At 47.7% G+C, this 23,474-nt stretch overlaps 8 protein-coding genes across 8 annotated transcripts; 3 read left to right on the top strand and 5 right to left on the bottom strand.

Annotated features, from left to right (window-relative positions):
- Nucleotides 1–1,007: 1,007 nt before the first annotated feature.
- FIESC28_10478 (uncharacterized protein) lies at nucleotides 1,008–1,470 on the bottom strand (the record flags this gene model as incomplete). Its single annotated transcript, XM_031164610.1, has 2 exons — nucleotides 1,008–1,125; nucleotides 1,172–1,470. 2 exons carry the CDS (start codon nucleotides 1,468–1,470, stop codon nucleotides 1,008–1,010), a joined length of 417 nt encoding a protein of 138 aa, XP_031011343.1.
- Nucleotides 1,471–4,032: 2,562 nt separating this feature from the next.
- FIESC28_10477 (uncharacterized protein) lies at nucleotides 4,033–5,921 on the top strand (the record flags this gene model as incomplete). The annotated part of the gene is made up of 3 exons (XM_031164609.1): nucleotides 4,033–4,270; nucleotides 4,322–4,799; nucleotides 4,850–5,921. 3 exons carry the CDS (start codon nucleotides 4,033–4,035, stop codon nucleotides 5,919–5,921), a joined length of 1,788 nt encoding a protein of 595 aa, XP_031011342.1.
- A 235-nt stretch (nucleotides 5,922–6,156) lies between these two features.
- On the bottom strand, nucleotides 6,157–7,886 carry FIESC28_10476 (uncharacterized protein; the record flags this gene model as incomplete). The annotated part of the gene is made up of 4 exons (XM_031164608.1): nucleotides 6,157–6,562; nucleotides 6,611–7,076; nucleotides 7,123–7,514; nucleotides 7,561–7,886. 4 exons carry the CDS (start codon nucleotides 7,884–7,886, stop codon nucleotides 6,157–6,159), a joined length of 1,590 nt encoding a protein of 529 aa, XP_031011341.1.
- A 1,414-nt stretch (nucleotides 7,887–9,300) lies between these two features.
- FIESC28_10475 (uncharacterized protein) lies at nucleotides 9,301–9,921 on the bottom strand (the record flags this gene model as incomplete). The annotated part of the gene is made up of 1 exon (XM_031164607.1): nucleotides 9,301–9,921. The coding sequence occupies one exon, from the start codon at nucleotides 9,919–9,921 to the stop codon at nucleotides 9,301–9,303; it is 621 nt and encodes a 206-aa protein (XP_031011340.1).
- A 1,187-nt stretch (nucleotides 9,922–11,108) lies between these two features.
- FIESC28_10474 (uncharacterized protein) lies at nucleotides 11,109–12,007 on the top strand (the record flags this gene model as incomplete). Its single annotated transcript, XM_031164606.1, has 2 exons — nucleotides 11,109–11,616; nucleotides 11,667–12,007. The coding sequence occupies 2 exons, from the start codon at nucleotides 11,109–11,111 to the stop codon at nucleotides 12,005–12,007; spliced, it is 849 nt and encodes a 282-aa protein (XP_031011339.1).
- A 49-nt stretch (nucleotides 12,008–12,056) lies between these two features.
- Nucleotides 12,057–15,095, bottom strand: FIESC28_10473 (uncharacterized protein; the record flags this gene model as incomplete). The annotated part of the gene is made up of 1 exon (XM_031164605.1): nucleotides 12,057–15,095. The coding sequence occupies one exon, from the start codon at nucleotides 15,093–15,095 to the stop codon at nucleotides 12,057–12,059; it is 3,039 nt and encodes a 1,012-aa protein (XP_031011338.1).
- A 445-nt stretch (nucleotides 15,096–15,540) lies between these two features.
- On the top strand, nucleotides 15,541–16,886 carry FIESC28_10472 (uncharacterized protein; the record flags this gene model as incomplete). The annotated part of the gene is made up of 3 exons (XM_031164604.1): nucleotides 15,541–15,618; nucleotides 15,667–15,755; nucleotides 15,806–16,886. The coding sequence occupies 3 exons, from the start codon at nucleotides 15,541–15,543 to the stop codon at nucleotides 16,884–16,886; spliced, it is 1,248 nt and encodes a 415-aa protein (XP_031011337.1).
- A 1,272-nt stretch (nucleotides 16,887–18,158) lies between these two features.
- On the bottom strand, nucleotides 18,159–21,468 carry FIESC28_10471 (uncharacterized protein; the record flags this gene model as incomplete). Its single annotated transcript, XM_031164603.1, has 3 exons — nucleotides 18,159–18,772; nucleotides 18,839–19,186; nucleotides 19,239–21,468. 3 exons carry the CDS (start codon nucleotides 21,466–21,468, stop codon nucleotides 18,159–18,161), a joined length of 3,192 nt encoding a protein of 1,063 aa, XP_031011336.1.
- Nucleotides 21,469–23,474: the final 2,006 nt, after the last annotated feature.

Genomic DNA, 23,474 nt, shown 5'->3' with positions numbered 1-23,474 from the left:
TGCACAGTAGCCCTCCCCCCCCCCTTCCTTCTTCCTACACCCACACCACCACACAAGCCTATACTATCGCTGGTTAGCATAGGATCTTTGCCTGTACAAAACGATGTTTACGAAATTTTCCTCTCTTCCACAAGAGATACAAGACCAAATCTGGACATTCACGCTCCCTGGCCCTCGCGCCTTCAACGTCGACATATCAATTAATAAACACATCTGCATCCTCCTGGGTCCTGGAAATGTCAACCCCCTTCCAATAACCCTTCAAATCTGTTATGATTCCCGTGCAGCTGCCCTCCGTAAAGGGTTCTTCTTCTCTGAAGATACCTCCAACAAAACTCTCTTTTTTATCCCAGAAACCGGCATTCTCTACTTTTGTCACGGAAATCTTTGTCTCCTGCAAAGTAACATCCCTATCGGCATACCGGGCTTGGATAGAGTCCTCCACCTTGGTTTTGAGACTTTATATCTTCAGGGAGTAGACAACAGGACTGTTTCAAAGGAAGAATACTGGAGAAAAGTTGTAAAGGATCTCTATACTTGCATGCCGAATCTCAAGACGCTGAATCATATCTCTCCTTTTCTGCCCAGGCGGCCAGTCGGCAAGCAAGTGCTGAGCCCTTTACCAGGAGATGTCAAAGTGGAATACTTTGGACCACTCAGTGCTGATCTGGATTATGAGCCGTGGAGGGACTTGAAAATCTCGATTATGAATGCGCTTGAGGGAAGTGAGCATAGACCTGAGATTTTTGGGTGGGAGTTAGCGTGGAAGTGAATTGTACCAGAAGGCTTGCCTTTACTTATCGCTACCTCTTGAATAATTAACTATTACTTTCATAGTTGAACCACCAAAAGCGGTGGTACCACCTCATTTCTCAAGGCGATTGTTTTGGTATATAGCAGTCTAACAGTTATTGGTCAAGAATTTGTTAACACAAAATACATGATGATAATGTCTCATTCACGTCTTCAACTACTCTCGCCTCAACGCCTCGCCTTACTGAACTCTTCTAACCCAAATGAAGAACCTCAACATTGTTACCAACAGGATCAAGAACAAAAGCAGCATAATACCCAGGCCTATACTCTCTCAATCCCGGCTTTCCATTATCAACAGCCCCATACTTCCTATACAAGATTAGCACCAATCTCTCACCACCCAAAGAATACTTACATAGCAACTTCATGCCACTCATCAACATGCTTCTGATCCCTCGCATCAAAAGCAAAATGCACAGGACAAGTTCTGTTTTCCATCTTTCCATCATACTTCTTGAGGGATGCCTCACCACCACCGCCAAGCCAAAAGTCCGGTCCTTTGTTTGCTTCACCGAAAGCGCAGTAGTATGCGCCGCTGGGACCTTGAGCTTCGAATTTGAACTCGTAGCCTAGGGGTGCGAGGATTGCTTTGTAGAAGTCGCGCATCTCGGTGTAGTGTTCACCGCAGGGGAGTGCAAAGTGAGAGAGGCCCATTGTGGTGGTGATGATAGTGATGTATATAGATAGGGTGATGAGTTGATGAATTGGTGAGAGGAATATGAGTTGAGTTGAGATGAGATGAAGTTGAATGGGATGAGCAATATCTTATATATCTATTGCTTACATCGTGCATTCACGGTGCAACTCGAGATTTCCCCTCTTCAACGTGAAGTCTCACTTGTGGCGCTCTCCGACTCGGACTTTATTCAAGTCCGCAATCTATCCGATTGCCAATGTGCGAGAATCCCTGGAATGCATGGTTTATGATCCTATTGGGCATAAATATATTGGAAAAGGATCATCATAAAGAAGAATGTTTTAAATATTATGAATGAATAAACTGTTATGATACGGCCTCGATTGAGCTGAAGGTGTTATGAGGCTGGCTGGACCCTGAGTGGGGAAATGTCCGTAGCTTGGTTTGCTTACTTTCCTATTTAGGAAATGGAGATTTTGAACGATGATCTGATACCAAGGTAGAGATCATGAGCAATTGTAGAAGAATAACTGCATGGCTCTTGTTAAACGATGGGTGTTCGTCGAAAACAGCAGTCAATCGACAGACTATCTCGGCCTCCGAAGACGATGATACTGTTCGAGAACACTAACCGTTATGTTCACAGAAAAAGTATCGACCAATGATCTTCAGCCCATTTCAAACTGGATGTGTGGAGCGGTAGCACACTGCTGCCTATCTCCTGGACTGATCTGTTCCTGATCATCGAGATAAGATAAGATGGAAGACGTACCTTCAGAAGAGGCGTCGCTGGACGACTAAAACGGAACATCCACACATAACGCTGCTCTAGTCAATAAGTATCACACTACCGTTTAAGTAGAGAAGCGTTCAGGTTTTTCATGGCCGATTGGATGTGCTTAGGATCATGCCAGACGGAAGAGAGCCATGAGAGGCGGATTGCGGTATCTTGAAAAGAGAACAAACCAAGCTCTCAAGTGTTTGGACAAAAGAAACCCATCAAGATCATTTCTGGAACCCTAAGCTCATATATGGTACTCACAGTACAGCCTTGGGATCATGAAGTTATCAATCTCGAGGACGTCCCAAGATCAGAAGGCATGGTCGACGCTACTCGTCCAGCGGCAGTGGGAGGAAGATGCAGAATTTGAGTATCTAGGAGGCTCAACCACTTTAAGTAGAGTTGCTTCCATAGCCCTTTCTTACTGTAAAGGCCATGGAGGTAACTGCAAGTCATCAAGTTGCTGACTGAGCCATGTCTCTTCATCTAGAGCAATGGCTCAACATTGAGGCCTGGTGCCATACGCCCGCGAGGCCCATAGAGAACCTACCAGGTGCTACAATCACCGTTTCTGACCAACTCAACTCTTTGATGCATGTACTAAGATTATAGTCCTTGAACTCAGATGCATGCTCATGTCAGCTTTTCGTCGATAAAATTTGAGAATGCTTATAAACTTATAACTGGCATGTCGGGACGAACTGAGCGTCTCGCTGGGCTGACCCGACTCTACTATCAAGACACTCCTGAGTTGGACCTGTGAGATTACAGGTAATCCGACGGTAGAGTCAAGGCATACTAAGCCTAACCCGCTCAATGCTCAACTGCTACAAGAATAGAATAGCAGAACAAACAAACATCCACCGAATGCGGCAAACGGTCCCCTGGCGATCCAGACTCAACTCGCCCAACTCCAAAACAAGAGAAGCACAACAGACATCGTCACAACACTGCAAAACAGTCCCTCATTCAACTCGGGAAAACATATCCCGACCCGTCATCCAAAGTCACCGACGTAATACCAACAGCGCAGAATTTGGGGTGTGTACAATTCCTATCTAGGCCACTTATCCGCATTCCGTCCAATCGGCGCACGATACGAAAACGGTGGTAACCAAGCGCTCGGCCGAGAATCTGACAACAAGCTGACCGCCAAGAATAAGTGTATAAGCAGGCATGTCAGCCCTACCACATATCAACAGGGCGTTTTATTCTGATAAACAGGTTGTTTGTAGGATTTTGGCAAAGTTACGGCTATGAGTCTCGATCTAGATATCGCCGTACCTCGGTTCGTTAACAATAGCAGTGAATTGAGTATAGGCAGACCGACAAGGTGCAGTTATGCTTAAAGAATAGATTCGTCCCAATTAATCTGACCTCAGCCAAGGAATGAACATCCAATCATTCGCTGCCAACATCTTTACTCAGCCCCCAATATAAGGCCTAGTCTAGTGCTGACTCTGTTAGCGAAAACCAAGACTCGTCTTGCTTTGACCTCGAGATGAGATTAGATACACCTATCTTAGCGATGGGACGAAAGTTGCGGTGTCTCTGAGATGTACCATTGGCTTGTTGGGCCAAAATTAGTATGGACAGCGACAGTAGTTGCAAAGTAGCTATGCGGCGTGGTGATGCTGGCATGTAAGCGATGCTCGTGAAAGAATTTAAGACTGCGGAGAAAGCAACAAGAACAGTTTCCAAGTGATTTATATACAGGACGGCGCAGCCACTTGATAAAGCGTCTTTGCCTCAAGGAGATTGTCCAATCAATCGAGGAGTCCCCCTCGTCGCAGCCAAGATGTTCTCTCTACTCTTCATTCCCCTTCTTATTCAAGCCCTCGTAGTATCAGCTACAAACACCAAGAAATTCGACCTAAAGATAACATGGCAAGACTATGCCCCAGATGGCTTCTCACGAAAGATGCTGCTCGTCAACGGCCAATCTCCTGGTCCTGTTCTTGAAATCGATCAGGATGATAAAGTTGTTGTGAAAGTGCACAATGAATCACCCAATGAACTCACAATTCACTACCATGGTAGCACTCTCTTGTCCATATAGCATAGCTCTGTGTCTAATAAGAGTATAGGTCTCGAAATGAAAGGCACACCCTGGTCAGACGGCGTCCCAGGCGTAACCCAACACCCCATCAAACCAGGCCACTCCTTCACATACAAATTCACAGCGACACAATACGGAAGTTTCTGGTACCACTCTCACTTCCGGGGCCAAATCGAAGACGGTCTCTACGGTGCAATAATCATTCATCCTCGAGAAGATGAACCCAATCCTTTCCACATGATCTCAGAAGATACACACGCTATTGCAAAAGCTGTGAAGGACGTCAAGCCGGTTGTTATTTCGGACTTTGTCCATCTTACTTCTGCTGAGAAGTGGGATATGACTGTTGCGGCTGGCATTGAGGATTCATGCTATGATTCTATCCTTTTTAATGGAAAGGGAAGAGTGGAGTGTTTGGATAAGGATGTTGTGGCGGAGAATTTGAATGAGATTCAGAAGGCGTATCTTGCCATGGTCCCTGGTGGTGCTGAGTTTACTGATAAGTCGTGAGTACTCCAACGCCCAAAATTCATGATATATAACTAATCATTACTAGCTGTCTCCCTGCTTCTGCCCTCAATGCCATCGCAGGAGGTCTGGGCAACGAATCAGCCCTCCTCCCAGGTACATTCTCCGGCTGCAAAGAAACAGACGGCCAAATCGAAAAGATCAAAATCTCAAACTACTACGGCCAATGGGAATCGTGGGCAGCCTTCGACATCATCGGTGCAGTTAATTTTGTCAGTGGAGTCTTCTCTATTGATGGACATGATATGTGGGTTTATGCCATGGACGGCTCATACATTGAACCGCAGAAAGTACAGGCTATTCCTGTCACTAACGGAGATCGATACTCTATTCTTATCAAGATCAAGACTACTGGAGAGTATAAGATGAGATTCAACTCGAACAGTGCGCCGCAGCTCATCACGGGTCATGCGATACTCTCCGTGGAGGGATACAGCGCTTATGAGGAAGTTGAGCCGTATATCAGCCTCGTCGGTCTTCCTGCTTCAAAGGAAGTCGTCGTTTTCAACCAACTCATCGCAGGCCCTTATCCCCCAAGCCCACCCGCTCCCGTCGCAGACGTAACCTTCAACCTCAGCATGGCCATCAAGGGCGCTTCATATCTCTGGGCCCTAAACGAATCAAAGCTCATGTCCGACCAACTAGACGAACAACGCCCAACACTCTTCAACCCACAACCCTACATCCAAAACAACGTCACCATCTCAACACAGTTGAACCAATGGGTAGACTTGGTGTTCGTGGCAACCCTCTTCCCCCAACCTCCCCACCCAATCCACAAGCACGGCTCAAAAATGTACTTTCTCGGTGCAGGAACAGGATTATTCAGATGGAATTCCGTGGAAGAAGCAATCAAGGAGATTCCTGACCAGTTTAATCTGGTTAATCCGCCTATGAGAGATGCGTTCCTGTCGACGCCTGCGGAGATGGAGCCTAGTTGGGCTGTGGTGAGATATCATGCTGCTGATGCTGGACCTTGGCTGTTGCATTGTCATATTAATAATCATATGGTTGGCGGCATGATGATGGTTATTCAGGATGGTGTTGATCAGTGGCCTGAGGTGCCGGAGGAGTATGCTGAGTACGGGAATGGGGAGTGATCTGTCTGGTTTATATCTTTACTTCTTATCGAGACTAGGTCTCACCATTTGACTAAGCTTTTGTTAATACAAGACATTTCCCCATCATATTTACGCTGGGAAGCCAGTCATTCGCATGAGTTTCATTGCTCTGATCAAACTCACTCACAAGACTCTTAGAGTATTAAGGTAATATCATATAAACAGTAAATCATTATATACCATGGTATCATCGCTATCCAACTCAACAAGCCCCCTAAAACAGCCACGTAACAATATTCTTAGCCTTACTCTTCCACCCCGTCTCCTCAACGACCTTCTCCTCAACAGTATGAACATCCGTCTCAAGATCCATCTCACTCAGTTTCACGATCTTGGTCTTCTTAACAAGCTTCCAGACCACAAACATGATGAGCATGACGGGCAGCTCAATGTAGAAGCTGACGAAACTGACACCGTCGAATGTAGGGCTGAAACAGCTCCAGCCTTGGACGAGAACCAAGAAGCTGTTGAGGAAGACGCAGATCCAGGGTCCGTAGGGATATGTCCAGTTTTTGAAGGGTAGCAGGTGTGTCTTGCCTTGGACTTCGAGGGCTTGGCGGAAGCGGATTGAGGTGATACCGATGGAGATCCAGCTCAGTTGGTTTGATACACCGACGATACTATAACTGTCAGTAACCTGTCCTATTCTAGAGTGTGAGGAGACTTACTTTTGCAACCAAGACCACAGCTGTCCAGCTCCAATAAAACTAGACCCGAAGCAAAGACCAGCAACAAATCCAGTAACAAGAACAGCAACCCAAGGAACTCGGTTCCTGTTCAATTTTCCAAGAACCTTAGGCGCATGCCCCTCAAGCGCAAGAGTGTACATCAGTCTGACACCCGCAAAAAGAGCATGGTTTCCAGCAGAGAGCACACTAGTAAGAATAACAGCGTTGATGACACTGCCTGCAGCTTTGGCGCCCGTCATTTCGAAGACGATGGTGAAGGGCGAAGTACGGGTTTCCTTGGAGTCGAGATCGGGGTAGTTGTATGGGACGTTGAGACCGATCAGCAGAATGGAGAGGATGTAGAAGAGGATGATTCGCCAGAAGACGTTTTTGACGACTTTAGGGAGGTTTTTGGTGGGATCCTTGGTTTCACCGGCGGTGATGGCGATACTCTCAGTTCCACCATCTGAAATTGTTAGTAGCTGTGTCTTGGTGAGATTGAACTGACTTACAAGCAAATGAAGCTGTCACAAAAACAGAGGCAAATCCACCGATACCACCTACGAAAGGTGCATCAGGCAAATGCCAATTCTTTCCACCGATATACTCTCCAGTCTCGTTACCACCGCAATTGACAACGATGCCCATGACAATAAAAACCACAATTGTGATAATCTTGAGCAGACTGAGCCAATACTCAACTTCTCCGTACGCTCTAACAGAGATCAAGTTGATTCCGATGAGAACAACCCAGAAAATAAGACTCAGGGCCCAGCCGGGAAAGTTGTCGGTCCAGTATTGAAGAATGATCTGTAAAGCAACCAGATCCGCGGCTGTAGAAACAGCATCATTAAACCAGTAATTCCAAGTAAGAGCGAATCCAAAAGCATCATCCACAAAACGTCTATCCAAATTAGTCAAAGATTCACCAGAATGAGTGTTTGACTTACCCTGCAAAAGTACAAAAACTTCCCGCAACGGGAATAAACGCCGCCATCTCTCCCAAAGCCAACATAGTGGTAAAAACAATCCCACCCACAATAGCATACGCAATTAGAATGGATGCTGGACCACCAGTAGCAAGAGACTTTCCCGTCCCCAGAAATAATCCTGTGCCAATTGTGCCGCCAATGGCAATCATTTGCACCTGGCGCGCCGAGAGGGTACGAGCCAGTAGGTCGGACTGGGTAGGACCTCGTGGGGCATCGCTGTCTTGTCTTTGAGGAAAACCCTCGACATCATTGTCTGGAGTGTCTTTTTCTGAAGTGTACGCCATTGTTGAAGTGGTCGCAATGAATAGTTGAAGAGATCGAGTGAATAGAGGAACAAGAGCTTACATATTGATCTTGAAGTCTGTTGATATAGATCCGCTAATGAGGCACGAGATATTGCGTGCTCAGAGGCAAATCCACTTGCAAGATTTGTTACGTATTTGTTATTGAGGGTGGTATTCTTGCCCATGTCAGTGAGATCTGGAAGTGACATGACACAAACAAACTGGTTGCCCGCTAGGGAAGGTCGCTAGTCTCAACCTCGAAAGGATCCGCTAAATTTGGAAAGTATGTAACGTCGCATCAGATCCTGCAGTCATTGAAGAGGATGATAATCAATTCAGCTTATTTACTATACTATATGTATTACAACTATGCTCATTCATTCATTCATCATCAGGTTGACTACTCTTGTGAAGCTGTAAGTGAGAGACAGCGGATATAAGGATATAGAGTGTGCAGATTTTATAGCGACAAACCCACTTAAACTGGCCACTCCGTTCCTCTCGGACCCGGTTTGTCGACGGTTTTTATACAGATTTGGTTACCTCCCCGATCTATGTCGTAAGGTAATCTTTGCCTCATCAGAGATTTCTAAGCTTGAAGGATCTTAAATCGGCATGGCGTCTATCTCTTGGCCTCTCAACCTAGCAGTCGTCGAGTAACACCTAAACTCATTAGATCAAGACGAGATCAACGACTACTATCGACTATTGTATGATGTTGAGTTGGCTTACAAATATTGAGCTATCGTGACATCCAATACTACCCACTTCTGCCGGCCGAGTCTAGTGTCGCCAAGTCGGCATTTAACCAGGCCTTGCCAAGCTCTTGGTTCTTCAACGACTTTGCTTATCGCCTTATCATTTTCTTCGAGAAGCTTGCGCCAAGAGTCTACACTCCATCGAGGTCCAACTTAGTGGTATTTGTATGGTGATGAACCCTCCGACGGGGTTAAAATTGCAGTGCAAACATCCATCACAGGGCTGAGTCTTTTCTGGTATTAAGCCTTCCGAGGAAGGGCTAAAATTGCAGTGAAGAACATGACACTGGGCAAAATGCATATGCAGGCTGACTTTTTCATGGCGTTAAACCTCTTCGGGGGTTAAATTGCAGTGCAAAATTTGGCTGTATAACTATTTGAGCCGACTCTTTCGAAACTGTTGGACTTCCCGAGGGGGGTTAAAATTGCAGTGAAAATTGCGATGTTTTTGTTCAATTCTTTTCTCTTTTGGTCTTTTTGTTGATTCTTGAAGCCAACTACACAATGTTGGATCTCCAGAGGAGGGTTAAAACTGCATGGAGAGATCTCATATTTGCCACTCCAGAACCCACCTACGTGTGTTATTGACAGCATCTTTGTATAGCTTCAGATAACTCCATTGTTGAAATAGTCCTTCCCTCAAAGTCTCTCCTTCATTATTCCATTTGCAAAGCCTGCAAAACAAGATTCTTCATCTCCCCCGCCATGACTACCCCATCAGCTTCATCAGCCTCAACCCATCTTCCCTCGGAATGCTCCTCCAAATCAACAACAAAACCATCCCCATCCTCCTTCACTTCCACCACATAGCTCAACTGCAAAGTAGTCCTCAATATAATCTTCTCATCAACAGTCTTTTCCGTAAAATAAGTAAAAGGCTCCGACGAAGCGATGACTTTCGTAACAGTAAGACCCGTCTCCTCTTTGACTTCTCGGACAATAGCGTCATGTATCTTTTCCGCACCGTCGATTTTACCGCCTGGTAGTTCGAACACATTGGGATAGTAAGTCTCGTGTGCGGCGCGCTTGAGCATTAGAATGCTTCGTTTGCTCTTGTGCAGGATTGCTGCTCCGACGGTGATTTTGTCGACTTTTTTGAAGAGGATGTTTCGGGCGTAGTCGAGAGCGACCGTGTTTGACATTTGGAGGAAGTTCATGGCGCTGGATGAATGGCTGCTTCGATATCTTTTCAGAACTCGGCGCTTTCTCAAGCCGCTTAATACTTGTAGGATCATGAGTGTAGAAACTGTCGTGAAGAGCGTGGTGCTGAGAATCATTTCTTGGGGTTGAGACGAGGGAAGAAGGAGCCTGTGGCTACTCACAAAGATGATGGTCTTTGTTAAATGCTAAAATATGACATTTGTCCTTTTCGATGCAATTTATTGAGTTTCTGTAACACTTCGTGGCGGATGTTGAAGGTTTCCATTGTGCATCTCCATTCGACTTACATGCGTTTGTTTGGAACTCTCAGAGCAACTATCCAAGCAATACATACAGAGCCAGTCACCTGTGAACCTTAAAAAGCCAAATACAGTTCCCCAAGCCAAACAACCTTCTTCATTAATAATACAGCCTTAAAGAAGATGTGGTACTCTTCTATTTGTCTCCTCATATTGGTTCTCAGTCAGGTGGCTAGGACTCATCAGCCTCAAAACTTCCTGAAGGACCTCACCAGAAGACCATCACGGGATATGGGCATTATGCTTTCAATCATCGCATAAGTGAGTAAGCTCGACATATTCTCATCAATCGGATTGCAATACTTAGTTCTTATTCTCAAGGCATTCTTGGTGTTTGAAAAGACTGTCATTTTCAGCTCTGGATTGCAGTTCGCCTCACATTCTTTACGCTTGAAGCCAGACACTCACTGCTTGTTCAGCCGCATTGCAGTACGGCGGTTTTTCTTTTACACGGTATTAGCTGATAAAACCAAGACATGTTCTGTTCATGCTTCTTAGAGGATAGCCGAAATAATACTCTAAACTTGCGTAAAGTGAAGGTTATTTTGTCTCTCATTCCTGTCGACCAATTCTTCTGATACCCATTGCAGGTTACAGCATAAAAGTCCCACCAAATCCTCAAGGCATCCAAATTACCAACTCAGGCCAAACTGTCCATAAAACCAATGAACTGAATGAGTCAACTAGTATGGGTAATGTCACTACTGTAATTTACCTTGCGCTCACCATAAAGCCTAGGCGTAGGACTTGTGGTGGCTCATTCTCCACATAGCCACCATCCACCTCCAAGGCAGCAACAACAAGACTGAAAGAACCAATATCTGTCCTAATAATCCATAGATCTCCATTATTTCGTATATAATCTTAATATCAGGCATCAGAATTCGAATCTTTGAAACAGATTACCTTGTTTGTTTTTATTCTGAATCGCGATACTTTTTGCTTATAAAATGTTCTCCAACATCACTTCAAAACTTGGTCTCGCCAAACCTTCCTTCAACATCATGCCTCCCAAAACTTCCAAATATCCAGCTCCTCAGAAAGTAACATATACATCAAAAGACATACCCATTCCAGATTCGTTTCTGTCCTCCCCTTCTACAACGCCGATTACAAGTACTCACATCGACTTTGCAAACTCTCCTCTTCCGCAATATGACGGGCACACCGCTATCGTTCTAGACAACGTTCTCTCACCCGAGGAATGCAAAGAACTTCTTTCCCTAGCTGAACAGTCCGTGGAGGGCGATGAAGCGTGGCAACCCGCTTTGGTAAGTGGTGGAAATGGCTACGAGGCTCGTGCGCCGGGTTATCGTGAGAGTGATCGTATAATCTGGGATCAACAAACCATTGTCGATCGGCTTTGGGAACGATGTCTCGAAGCAGATGGGTTAAGAGATCTTTTGGCTGTCGCTCCACATGAAACTTGGATGAAAGGTGGGAAATGGGTGTTTAGCCGGTTGAACGATAGGATGCGATTCCTAAAGTATTCGCCTGGACAGTTCTTCAAGCGTGAGTAACACTCACCTGCCTGCAAAACTTGCGTTGCTGATATATCATAGCGCACTGCGATGGTGCTTATTACTACACCGAAGGTCCAGGAAAGGAATTCGAGACATTCTACACTCTCCATCTCTATCTCAACGACTCCGTCGAGAACGATCCTACATCAGACCTTCAAGGCGGCGCAACATCCTTCCTCGACAGAAAAGGCGAGAAAAGGGTCGATGTAAACCCCAAAGCCGGCAGCGTTCTCATCTTCCAACACAAGGGACTCTTCCATGAAGGAGCATTAGTGAAAAAGGGAATCAAGTACACCATGAGAACAGATATTCTGTACGAATGGATCCCTGATAAAGATGCGGAAGAAAAACCAGAGACAAAGGCACCATGGTGGGAATAAGTTTGTATGTAACTTGTTGTATTAAATATTCAAGCGTTAGTCTATATCATTAGTTTCTCTGTTTAGGCATTTTCTTCTCCTCCATCTCCTCGACATCCTTCTTTTTATGGAAATGCGGTGCCAACTCTGACAACCACCTTGGTTCAATCGGCATAACACTACGCATATACTCCTTCGTCGTTTGAACAAGCTCAAAGTAAACCACCATTTTCTCCGGCGGATCGATAGCCATCAGCACACTGCTGGGGTGGATCCACACTGTCGTGTTGTTCTTGACAGTTCTGTAGCTGTCGCCACTCTTCATCAGTCGTGCCGCGTTGGGGAAAAAACCTGCTGTGATGGCGCGCTTGATGGGACGTAGGTTGGTAGCGCCGCATGTGGAGGGTGCGACTTCGACACGTTCGCAGAGTTTTGCGAGTTGGTCGCGGACGTCGCGGGCGCGGGTGAGAGAACGTTGCTGTAAGAAGTTCTCCTTCGCCCAGACAGGGGAGAAGTCACTGTCGACCCATTGATTCCACACATTAAGAAGGGTGCAATGATCACCACCGTCCTTGACGGTAAATCGGTTTCGGGCGCTGTCTGCGTGAATCTTCTTGTCCTTGGGTCGGAAGAAGAGAGCAGAGGCTTCACCAAGCATGGATACAATAGATAGAACCTCTTCAACACATCCTTCCTTGTCTGCAGCAAGGACGGCCTTCGCAAGCATAGGATCTGTGGGGAATTCACCCATTTGTCGACCGAGCTTGGTCAATTCTCCACGATGGTTCAACGCTTGCAGAGCAAACAATTGATTCAGTGCGCCGATAAGAGCTTCTGTGGGTGGAGGATCCATGAACTCGAAGTCGAGCAGTTCATTGATACCAAGAGACTTCAATTGAAGCACAACACCGTTCAAGTTTGTTCTTTGGATCTCTGGTGTAGTCGACTCGTCCATTTCGTTCATGTACGCAAACTTGGTGTACAGCCGGAAACACTTTCCAGGTCCGACACGACCGGCACGGCCACTTCGCTGGTTGGCAGAGGCTCTTGAACAAGGAACAACAACCAAGTTCGACATGCCTGTCGCAGGGTTGTAGACGTTCTCCTTGACATAGCCTGGGTCGATAACATAAACAATGCCATCAATTGTCAAACTGGTTTCGGCAATGTTGGTGGCCAATACGACCTTGCGAGCACCTTCCGGTGTAGGCTCGAAAATCTTGGACTGCAACTCGGACGGCAAATTGGCGTAAATAGGACAAACGACCAATTCCTTGACACGATTGCCAAGCTTCTTTGCTGTTTCTGCAATTTCGAGCTCGGCTGCTTCAATCTCATCTTGACCCGTCAAGAAGATCAGAATATCACCCTTGGGCTGGGTGGTATGAATCTGGAAAACCGTCGTGATAGCTGCAGCCAAGTAATTCGCCTCAGGAGCAGGAGTGTAGTAAATATCGACAGGATATCGTCGACCGGGAATGTTGAAAATAGGCGCGTCGTCAAAGTATTGGGCAAACTTCTCAGCGTTCATGGTAGCTGATGAAATCAATAGCTTCAAATCAGGTCGTTCTCGAGAAAGATCCTTGATCAAAGCCAACAGGATATCAGTATGGACGGTACGTTCGTGGGCTTCGTCGATCATCAGTGCTGAATATCCTGCCAGATCTGGTTCAGTCATGAATTCTCGAAGCAACATTCCGTCAGTCATGTACTTCAGGATAGTCTTGTCGCTAGTACAGTCCTCGAAACGAATAGTGTATCCGACTTCATTGCCGACCTTGACGCCCACTTCCTCAGCCACACGAGCTGCTACACTCATGGCTGCGACACGTCGAGGTTGGGTACATCCGACTTTCATGCCGTTCTTGGTGTAACCAGCCTCGTGGAGATATTGCGGTAGCTGGGTAGTCTTTCCACTACCAGTCTCTCCGACAATAACAAGGACCTGAAACTTTTCCAACGCGGCAAGGAACTCATCTCGGTATTGGTAAATCGGTAGACTCTTTCTCGTTTCCTGGATTGACAGGGCCTTCTTCTCGGCCGCATCAATCTGCGCGTTAAGGAATTGTTGTTCTTTGGTCAACTTTTGATCATCGCCGGGTAACCGTGAGTCCAGATTCCACTGGATATACTGATCGTCCATGACATAGTCGTAGCCCTCGTTCTCCAATTCACCGCGCTGAATCTGCGCCTTGGCTTTTGAAGCTTGCTCCCGTTCCCATTCCTCGTGCTCGGTGACGAATTTCTCCTGTCCAAACTCGTCTTTCTCGACATATCGCTTGTAGAGTGCATCTTCCTTTTTCTTTCGGTCGAGTTTACCCTTCTCGGTGATGTAATCCTCTGGCATGTAGTATCCATCTCTGTGATCATCAACCCTAAGTCGTTCCTCGGCCAGTCGCAAAACCTCTCTATTCTTAGCAAATTCTGCCTTCTCGTCCCTGGTCAATTTCACGCCACTATTAAGCTCAGCGGTTTCCTCGGCGACCTGTTTCCTAAGAAGGGCCAGACGTTCGGTTTCTCGTTTCTTGAGATATTCCTGTCGCGATCGTTCTCGAATGTCGGGTAGCGCTTGGTTTCGCGCCTCGGCATCTTCAGCGAGCTTCCTCCTCGATGAGGAGACTCCATCTCTATCGTCGCTCTTCGATTTTCTGCTGTCCTTTTCTCTTAAGCGCTTTGCGAAAGCCTCGCGCTCTTCGATATCTTTTCTGCGCTCTGCTTCCTCTTTCGCGCCATCGGATAGGTCTTCATCTTTTGGTTCATCGTGGTTCATTTTCACTCGTTTGCGTGCTGACTCTTCGAACTCGTGCTCGTCCTCTTCTTCCTCAGGCTCGTCGGAAGGCGGCTCCTCGTCGCCCCATCGATCATCGAAGTCGCTCTTGTCGTCGCGTCGTCGGTATTGCTTGGGTCGGCTATGACGTGATGAAGATGTTCGACCTGGAGATTTGGAGCGGGAGCGACTGCGATCGCGGCGGGATTTTGAGTGTCGGGAAGATGATTTGTCGTCACGGTCTCGGTCGCGATGTCTATGTCTGGACTTCTTCTCCTTGGTAACTTTCTGAGGGCCCACCTCATCCTCCTCCATGGGAAGGAAAGCGTACTTTTTGCTCATTTTGGTAAAGAGCGAGCTTCTGGAGAAAGAAATGAACCCAGAGTGGGAAGAAAGAAATGGGAAGGAAGGCAAATAGGCAGCCCCAAGCAAAAGAAAGCTTAGATGCGACAGGCAAGCTTAACTGGATGTCCTGCACAGATTGGAGAAAGGATAATCCGGGGAAGTCAAACCAATTAAACCCTCCCGATAAGAACAATGACACATGCAGGGGTCCACCGATAGGCGTACCATTGTTTCCTAAAAAGTGTAGCAGACAAGTATTGATAACACGCTGGTGTTTCGCAGGTTAAGGCGAGTTTCTTTGTAACCTCGAGGTCGAGTCAACTCCTTCCCTTCTTTTCTCCCAAGCACACTTTTTAGTTCTGTCTTTACAAGTCAATGCTTCAATTTCTTTGATTTATATAGTCATTTCTCAACTTTAACATTTTGCGACAATAGACGCACAATGTTATTCCGTGCAGCGGCCTTCTTGGTCCTTCTAGCTCTGGTCCAGCTAGCTGTATGCGCCGAGGACTACTACAAGGTAAATTCACTTCGACGCAGTTCAACTGATCGTAACTAACACCCGCAGGTCCTTGGTGTGAAAAGACAGGCTACAAACAAAGAGTTGAAACAAGCATATAGACAACTCTCAAAGAAATTCCACCCAGACAAGAATCCGTATGCCCCTCCATCGCTCGTTCACTCGACTCCATACTGACCTTTCCTAGTGGCGACAACACTGCCCACGATAAGTTTGTGGAAGTCTCCGAAGCCTACGATGTCTTGAGCGACGAGGAAATGCGCAAGGTCTACGACAGACATGGCCACGAAGGTGTTCAGCAGCGCCGTCAAGGAGGTGGAGGTGGTGGTGGTCATGATCCTTTCGATCTCTTCAGCCGTTTCTTTGGTGGTCATGGTCACTTTGGACGAGGATCTAGCGAACCCCGAGGTCACAATGTCGAAGTCCGTGTCGAAATTACTCTCCGCGACTTTTACAACGGCGCTACTACCGAATTCTCCTGGAACAAGCAACATATCTGTGAAACATGCGAGGGCACCGGCAGTGCAGATGGTCAAGTCGATACTTGCGAGCACTGCGGCGGTCACGGTGTTCGTCTTATGAAGCGACAGCTCGCCCCCGGTATGTTTCAGCAATTCCAGCAACGATGCGAAGCCTGTGGTGGTCGAGGCAAGAACATCAAGCACAAGTGTAAGGTGTGCCACGGTGAACGAGTTGAAAAGAAGTCCACTCCTGTCCAGCTTAACATTGCGCGCGGAGCTGCTCGTGACTCCCGCATTGTCTACGAGAACGAAGCCGATGAGAGCCCTGATTGGGTTCCTGGTGATTTGCTGGTCACATTATCTGAAAAGGAGCCCTCATATGAAAACAACCCCGATAAAGTCGACGGTGCATTCTTCCGACGCAAGGGCGATGATCTTTACTGGACCGAAGTTCTTTCTCTCCGCGAGGCCTGGATGGGTGGATGGTCTCGCAACCTTACTCATCTCGACAAGCACGTCGTTCGTCTGGGTCGACCCCGCGGTCAAGTCATCCAGCACGGCCACATTGAAACAGTAGTCGGTGAAGGTATGCCCATCTGGCACGAAGACGGCGACAGCGTCTACCACAAGACCGAGTTCGGAAACCTGTACGTCGAATACAACGTTGTTCTGCCCGACCAGATGGACACCAACATGGAGAGTGAATTCTGGGAGCTCTGGGAGAAGTGGCGTCTCAAGAACGGCGTTGATCTACACAAAGATAGCGGACGACCAGAGCCAGAGAAGCCTGCTCATGATGAGTTATGATTGAAAGATGACGGAGTTGAGTATAATTTTCCTTGACTTATATATACAGTATAGATAGGATACCAATTGCATGCTTCAACTATACTAGATGCGGTTAAGTTGGCTATATGATACAAAGCTTCCCAGTACACAACACCATTTTCGTCACTGTGATATCAATATGTCCACTCCATGATTTGTTGCTTCAAGACCCACATCGAAACTGCCAGAACCCTCTAAGAACAACAGGCAAGAGAACACTATTAGTATATATCATTCCCATCACCCTTTAACAATAGTTATGAACCGAAACTTCTACAATTATATCCAATAGTTGCGAAATGCGAAGACTACTGAAGAAAAACCAGATAAGCATAGCCTCTACTAACAAGATAACTACTATATAAAGAATTAAACTAATGGCCTGATGATTGGGTTTCTTTCCTTCCTTTCCTTTCTATTTTTTCCTATTCTCTCCTTAAAATACATAGTAATACCCGTCACTCCTTTTCTTACATATACGAAAAAGAAAAGATCAAAAACAACGTACATAATGTCTACTACAACAACCATACCAGACAGATCCTTGAACACCAGCACGGACACACCCTCAAGCAATGATACCTCTTCTGCTACTACTCCATCCACTCACGATGTAGTAGAAGTCCCTCGCTCAGATCTTATTACAGTCAAAGACACAGACTATCATACAGACAAGCACCTTATACTTTGTGGCAAATGCCGGGGTGTGCTGAACGCTTCATCTTATAGTTGCGTATGCGAGCATGACTCTGATGCTGCTCGGGCGGCTTGATGACTTACACTTCATTGAGTTTACACCAATCGCTTATAGGCGAGGTGAGATTTACAGATGAACAATACTACCAAAGATTTATTATTAATGCTATACCTTTATTACAGAGTATCTCTATTACATGAGCAGCTTAGATGATGTACGGGTCTAAGCCATGACACTGGGAACAAAGAAATCTCCATTCAGACAGACAGTTCAGGGCCTACATGATCATACTGGCCGTGAAGTTGAAGATGATCAAGAACGAAAGGAAAGCACAATAATGAGACCGAAATGACCATATCATACAGACAACAAAATATACACAAAACCACAATCATAGAAAAACTGTAAGAAGTTAAAAACAGACATCAACCGTGTTTCTCTATATAGGCCGTAATGTATAAATAGTCATAACATCATATCGTAAGTCCAAGCAATCCAACCATTACTTCATATCCAACCAAGGAAATCGTTTCAAAAGCACAATCATCACGTCATTAATCCCGATGCCTCCTTCGGCGCCTTCGTCCTTCATGATGTCCATCAGTAATAGCCTCTCGTTCCTCTGGCTGGTGCAGTCCACCAAGAACATTTCCAAGAATACCGAGCCATCCACCTTTGCCTTCAAGTGCTCCGGTAACACCACGAACGATTTGTTCCACAGCTTCGTTGTCTGTGCCTCCTACTTGCCATGCACCCTTGATATCCCAGTCGTCTTTATGTCTGGGCTTGCGTTCAAATTCACCACTTCTGCTTGTCCATCCGCGACTGCGAGATCGTCTGTCTAATGGTTTGCCGTGTTTATCAAATCGATCAGGCAAGACTTCGACAGGTTCATCAGAGCTGAAATCGTCGTCTCGATGTCGTCGACGCCGGCTAAAATAAGACTCGTCATCTGACAAGGATTGCCAATCATCACGCGGCTTCGGGCGTGGTTTATCAGATATAACGAGCCCCTGGAGCATATCATGGGCTTCTTGCTCTTGTCTCTCCTTTTCCTCTTTGGCCTTTGCTTCAGCACGATGTCGCTTCATTGTCATAGAGCTCTTGGGCGACAGAGGACCGAAGTTCACCGATTTGGCTGGATGCTCGTCATCGGACGAATCTAGTACTATTCCAGAGTCAGTACTAACTTCATAAAATAATCCACCAAGCCTTCCAGTACGGTCGGACGCACCCTCATCTAGGCTTCTTGAGCCTAGGTTGTGGACAGGATTACTCACATTGTCAGGCGGCCTTGGGCCACCGGCCGGTGGAGGTCCTGGAGGTCCAGGTGGAGGTGGTGGCCCAGGAGGTCCTGGCGGCGGAGGTCCAGTTGACAGCCCTCGGGGGGGTCCAGGAGGTGGAGGAGGATAGCCAGTATAATCTTGAGGAACATATGGCTGATATTCACGATTTTTGTCCGGAATGTTGGAATAAGGAGCTCCAGGTGAGGGAGTAGGATCCATAGGATAAGGTGGGAAACCGGCACCACCAGATGCCATGGGTGGTGAGCGTGGGCGGCGGTCATCATAATCATCATAGCCTGCTCAAAAGTGGTCAGTCAACACAATTTTGGTCACGCAAGATCTACTCACGTTTCCTTGAACGACTTCGAGATCGGGTTCGGGAAGGAGATCTGGTAGCTCGACCACGACGGTCTCGCTCATCTTCTCGTTCACGTTCCCTTTCTAGTTCAAGTCGGCGTTCCCTCGAGCGCTGCTCTCTCTTTTCCCTGTCCTTCCTCTCCTTGTATTCCTTGATACCAAGGGCGGCAGCTCCTGCGGCTGCTGCGGCTCCAAGTCGGCTTCTGCTGCGTTTACGTTCACGGTCGGAGCCTTTAGACGACACAGAGCGGCTGCGGCCGCGCCTGGATCGTCTACGCCTTGCCTCTGCTTCTGATTCGTAGCCTCGCGATGTTAAGGCGGCGGGCGCGAGGGGATCGTTACCGTATTCAACTGCGGGGCCTAGCTCAGGATCAGTCCCGCGCTCTGAACGAATGGGTCTGGCTTTGGACCTGCTCCGGCTTCGGCTCCTGGATGGGCCTCGTCGGTAGTACTCATCATCGCTGCTATAGTCACTGCCGTCCTCCTTCTTGTCCTTGCGCTTCTTCCAAACGTGGTGCGCGGCCTTTGCTGCTACAGCCGCACCCGCGATCTCAGCGCCGCGGCGAAGCTTGGACTTGCTGCGGGACCTTGATCGGCTGCGACTGCGCGAGCTGCTTGACCTACTGCTGCTGCGACCTCGAGACTTGGATCTGGATCTGTCGCGCAAATGCTTCGCAACACCTGCAGCAGCAACAGTTCCCAAAGCAGCCTTGGCAGCGGTCGACAGACTGCGACGGCGGCTAGTACCTCGGCTGGTGCTCTTGGTCGTGGTTGTGGTTCTTCGGATGATGGAGCGCGAACGAGAGCGCGAGTAATCATCAGAGTGATAACCACGACGACCACGGCTTCTGCCCCGGATCGCCTCCTCCTTCTCAATCTTATTGGATTGGTAGTACTTGGCGGCTCCAGCAGCAGCTAGAGCTACAGCGGCGATTCCAAGACCCTGCTTGAGACGCGAAGAACGATCAGGGGATTCGTCCTCGTGCCAGCGGTCACCGTAAGCACTCTTCGCTCTGCGCAATGCTTCAGTTCCGAGAGCTCCGAGGGCAGCTCCAGCAATGACCTTGCGACCACGGTTTTCGGGCAACTCGCCATAGCTATCGCGGCGGCCGTTAAGAAGAGCTGTGATACCAGCACCAGCAAGAGCACCTTCTGCCAGATGTCGCTTGTGGTGGGAGTCTTCACTGCTCTCGCGACGGCGAACCACCTTGCGTCGCATGTAATAATCTTCATCATCGCTGTAATGACCATGGTCACGACCTCCTCTACGGTCATATTTCTCAACCGCGTATCGACGATCTCCACGGGAGTCCCAGTGTTCATGACGGTAATAGTACTCCTCATCCTGAGGTCGTGGGCGGTGCTCGTGGCGGTGCTCGTGTCGGTGCTCATGATGTCGATGCTCTCTTCGGACAACAACTTGCTGTGGGGCAGGCTCTTTCTCTCTAATAACAACCACACCGGGCTGCTGTTGCGCGCGAGGAGAAATAATAAGAGGCTGTGGAGCAGGCGCTTCTTGAACAATGATTTTCTGTGGTTCAGGCGCGCGCTGTCGAATAATGACGGGAGCTGGTGCAGGCGGAGGATCGTAAGGTGTGTAGTACTCTGTTTCCTTGCGGATTCGCTCAACATCGCAGCCGTGAGTGTCGTCAATGTGCTCCTCGACTCGCCTTTCGACGCGGTAATCGCCGTTGTCTCGGCGCTCGGTCTTGACCATTTGGTTCTCAACCTTGACATCATCATCGAACAAAGCATCAAAACGAGATCGTCGTTCCCAATCACGCTCAACCTCTTTGGTCTCTGCGTAAACTGGCGCGCGATTTCCGCCTACTTGGGAAGGCGCAGGCATCGGCATAGGTGGGGGAGCTGGTTGCCCTCCGTAAGTATCTCGCTCGTATTCCTTCTCGTAAATGAAGGATCGAGGAGCTGTGTCTCGGCCACGGTCCTCGTGAAAGCTAGCTTGCGAAGGAGCGCCTCCAAATGCAGAGTGAGGGCGGCCTGGGGCCTGAGAACGTCGGTCCTGTTCTCCAAAGTCGTTGGGACCGCGGCCATAGCGGGAAGCGTGGGATCGTCCATCGTCGTACTCGGAAGATCCTCCGTAATTGCTAGGTGTGACTTTGTATCTTCGGATTGTAGTTTTGCGATAGCGCTCATCGTCTGAGGAGCCACGGTCATCCCGCTCCCATTCGCGATAGCGAGAATCTCTGTAGACGTCACCCATCGCGGGGTGTTGCAGGGGTTGTATAAGGCTGTGCTAGCTTGCTGTGATGTTAAATGAAGGAAATCGGTTCGAAAGAGTAAATCCAGAGGATCGGTAGAAAACGCCCAACAAGAAACCAACAGCGAAATCTATGGGAGGTTTGTATGTAAGAGGGAGGAATGAGAAAGTGACTGTGGTGTGGTTTGGTTTAGAGGGGAGAGAAAGCTGGGAAAACAAGATGAGCTATGACGGAAGAGAATCGAGCAGGAAGGAACTGGCAGAACCGGGCTTGTGCTGGTGCTAATGCTGGTACTGGCGTTGGGTCAGTGGTATTGGCAGGCTGGGCAAGGATGCCAGGCCAGAACCGAATGCAATGGCTGGTCCCAGTCAGTGCTGCGGGTGCTTAGCCCAGTGAATCAATGGATGCCCAGCCAGAGTGCAGCGTGCAGTGTGCGTGGAGCCCTTAAACTTCAGTTGCAGCAGGGCAGGGGTACGAGATGGCCTAGGAGAAAGCCTGCTGTGGCTATGATGGAAGATGATGCTGCTGGTGCAGTAGAGCATGGCACGGGATTGGATAGATGGTCGAGATGGGTGGCAGAAGGTCTCTTGTTCTGCCCGGCTGATGCTGGGCGTTTGAGTACCAGACCCAATCAAGCCGCAGTTTTTGGGATGAACCATTTGGATCCCGCTGCAACCTGGAATGAACATTCTGCATTGCATCTCGGGACAAGAATCGATTTCTGCTTCAGGCTACATCGTTTATTTCTTGGAATATCCAGTCCATGCTCTGCATCCAGGATCATTCAAAGCCCAATACAGTTGATCCACAAACCATGGACAGGAATCGAGTCTAATCATGGGTATCACTGTCAGGTTGGGCACAGAGCCTCACAATAACGCATTGACAAAACCAGTATTTAATTGCCGAACAACCACAAACCGGTCCAGGTCCACTCTCTTTGTCCTTCCAAACGGCACGTAACACCATAACCGTTCATGTAAACGCCCGCCTCGAGTCAAATAAAGAAACCACAACTCCAGACCGCATCTCGAGGCCTGAAAGTGTCTCAGCAAACCCAAACTTGAAAGTCAAAAGACAAAGACCAAATCACACGGGCCTGCCTAGTCCTTCCTTTCCCCTCCCTCCATCTCGGGACCTAAAAAGAGTCAACCACCACACAACCTTGTTCTACGACCCGGTTCTTCATCGACAGGGACATTTATTTTTTGGTCGTGACTAGAACAAACTCAAAGAAGAAAGAAAAGAACAAATATGATGCGATGAAGCTTTCCCTTGGTCGTGCCGAACCGTGGATCTTCGTTGACTGTGACTGCTTGTCGGTATTTACAAGCATCAACCTCGATCCAACCCCACTCAACTACTCAAAAGTGTCGTCATAGGCTTGCTCTTTTAATGGAAAATGGAAAACCCCACTTGAACCCTTGCGTCGATTAACAACGAACATCTGTCAATCTTGATTCTTATTTTCTCAGCGGAGTCAGAGTCACTCGCCTCATCTCATTCAGCCGTAAAAGAAACTCAAGGAAAGTCAAGAATTACTCATATCAACAGTCATTGTCCAAGGTCAATTGACTCGGGCCTGAGTCACAAGATCTTCTTTGTCCATGTGGATCATCAGATGCTGATTGCTGCCGAGAAGCTCCGTCCGCAGCCTTATACCGCCCCCGTTCTGGAAGACGTCCCCGGCTGATGGGCTTTTCCATAGTGCCATCTGTTCTCATGACTGGAATGTTCCATATTCGTGGCTTTTCCCATGTTGGTCTGGCACCGCTCTTAAGCGACTCTACTATGAAGTTGGGCGAAGTACGTCGCCTCAAAGAAAGAAAATGTGTTCTTTGTTCATTGACGAGGCGTTTTGTTTTAAGAGTAATCAGCCTAGGATAAAAACCTGTAGTTGCACGATCTCGTTTTGTTGGGGCGTGGTCAGGTAAGTACAGCATGAGTCCAGGGTAGGAAATATTGCAAGAACCAGTGACTCAACAGCATTGAAGCACATGTCAGTCAG

This window comes from Fusarium coffeatum (genome assembly GCF_003316985.1).
Source record: "Fusarium coffeatum strain FIESC_28 chromosome Unknown BRIP53273_contig_310, whole genome shotgun sequence".
NCBI classification, from domain to species: Eukaryota; Fungi; Ascomycota; class Sordariomycetes; order Hypocreales; family Nectriaceae; genus Fusarium; species Fusarium coffeatum.
Note: the sequence above shows the minus strand (reverse complement) of the source record. Positions and strands in the feature narration are given on the sequence as shown.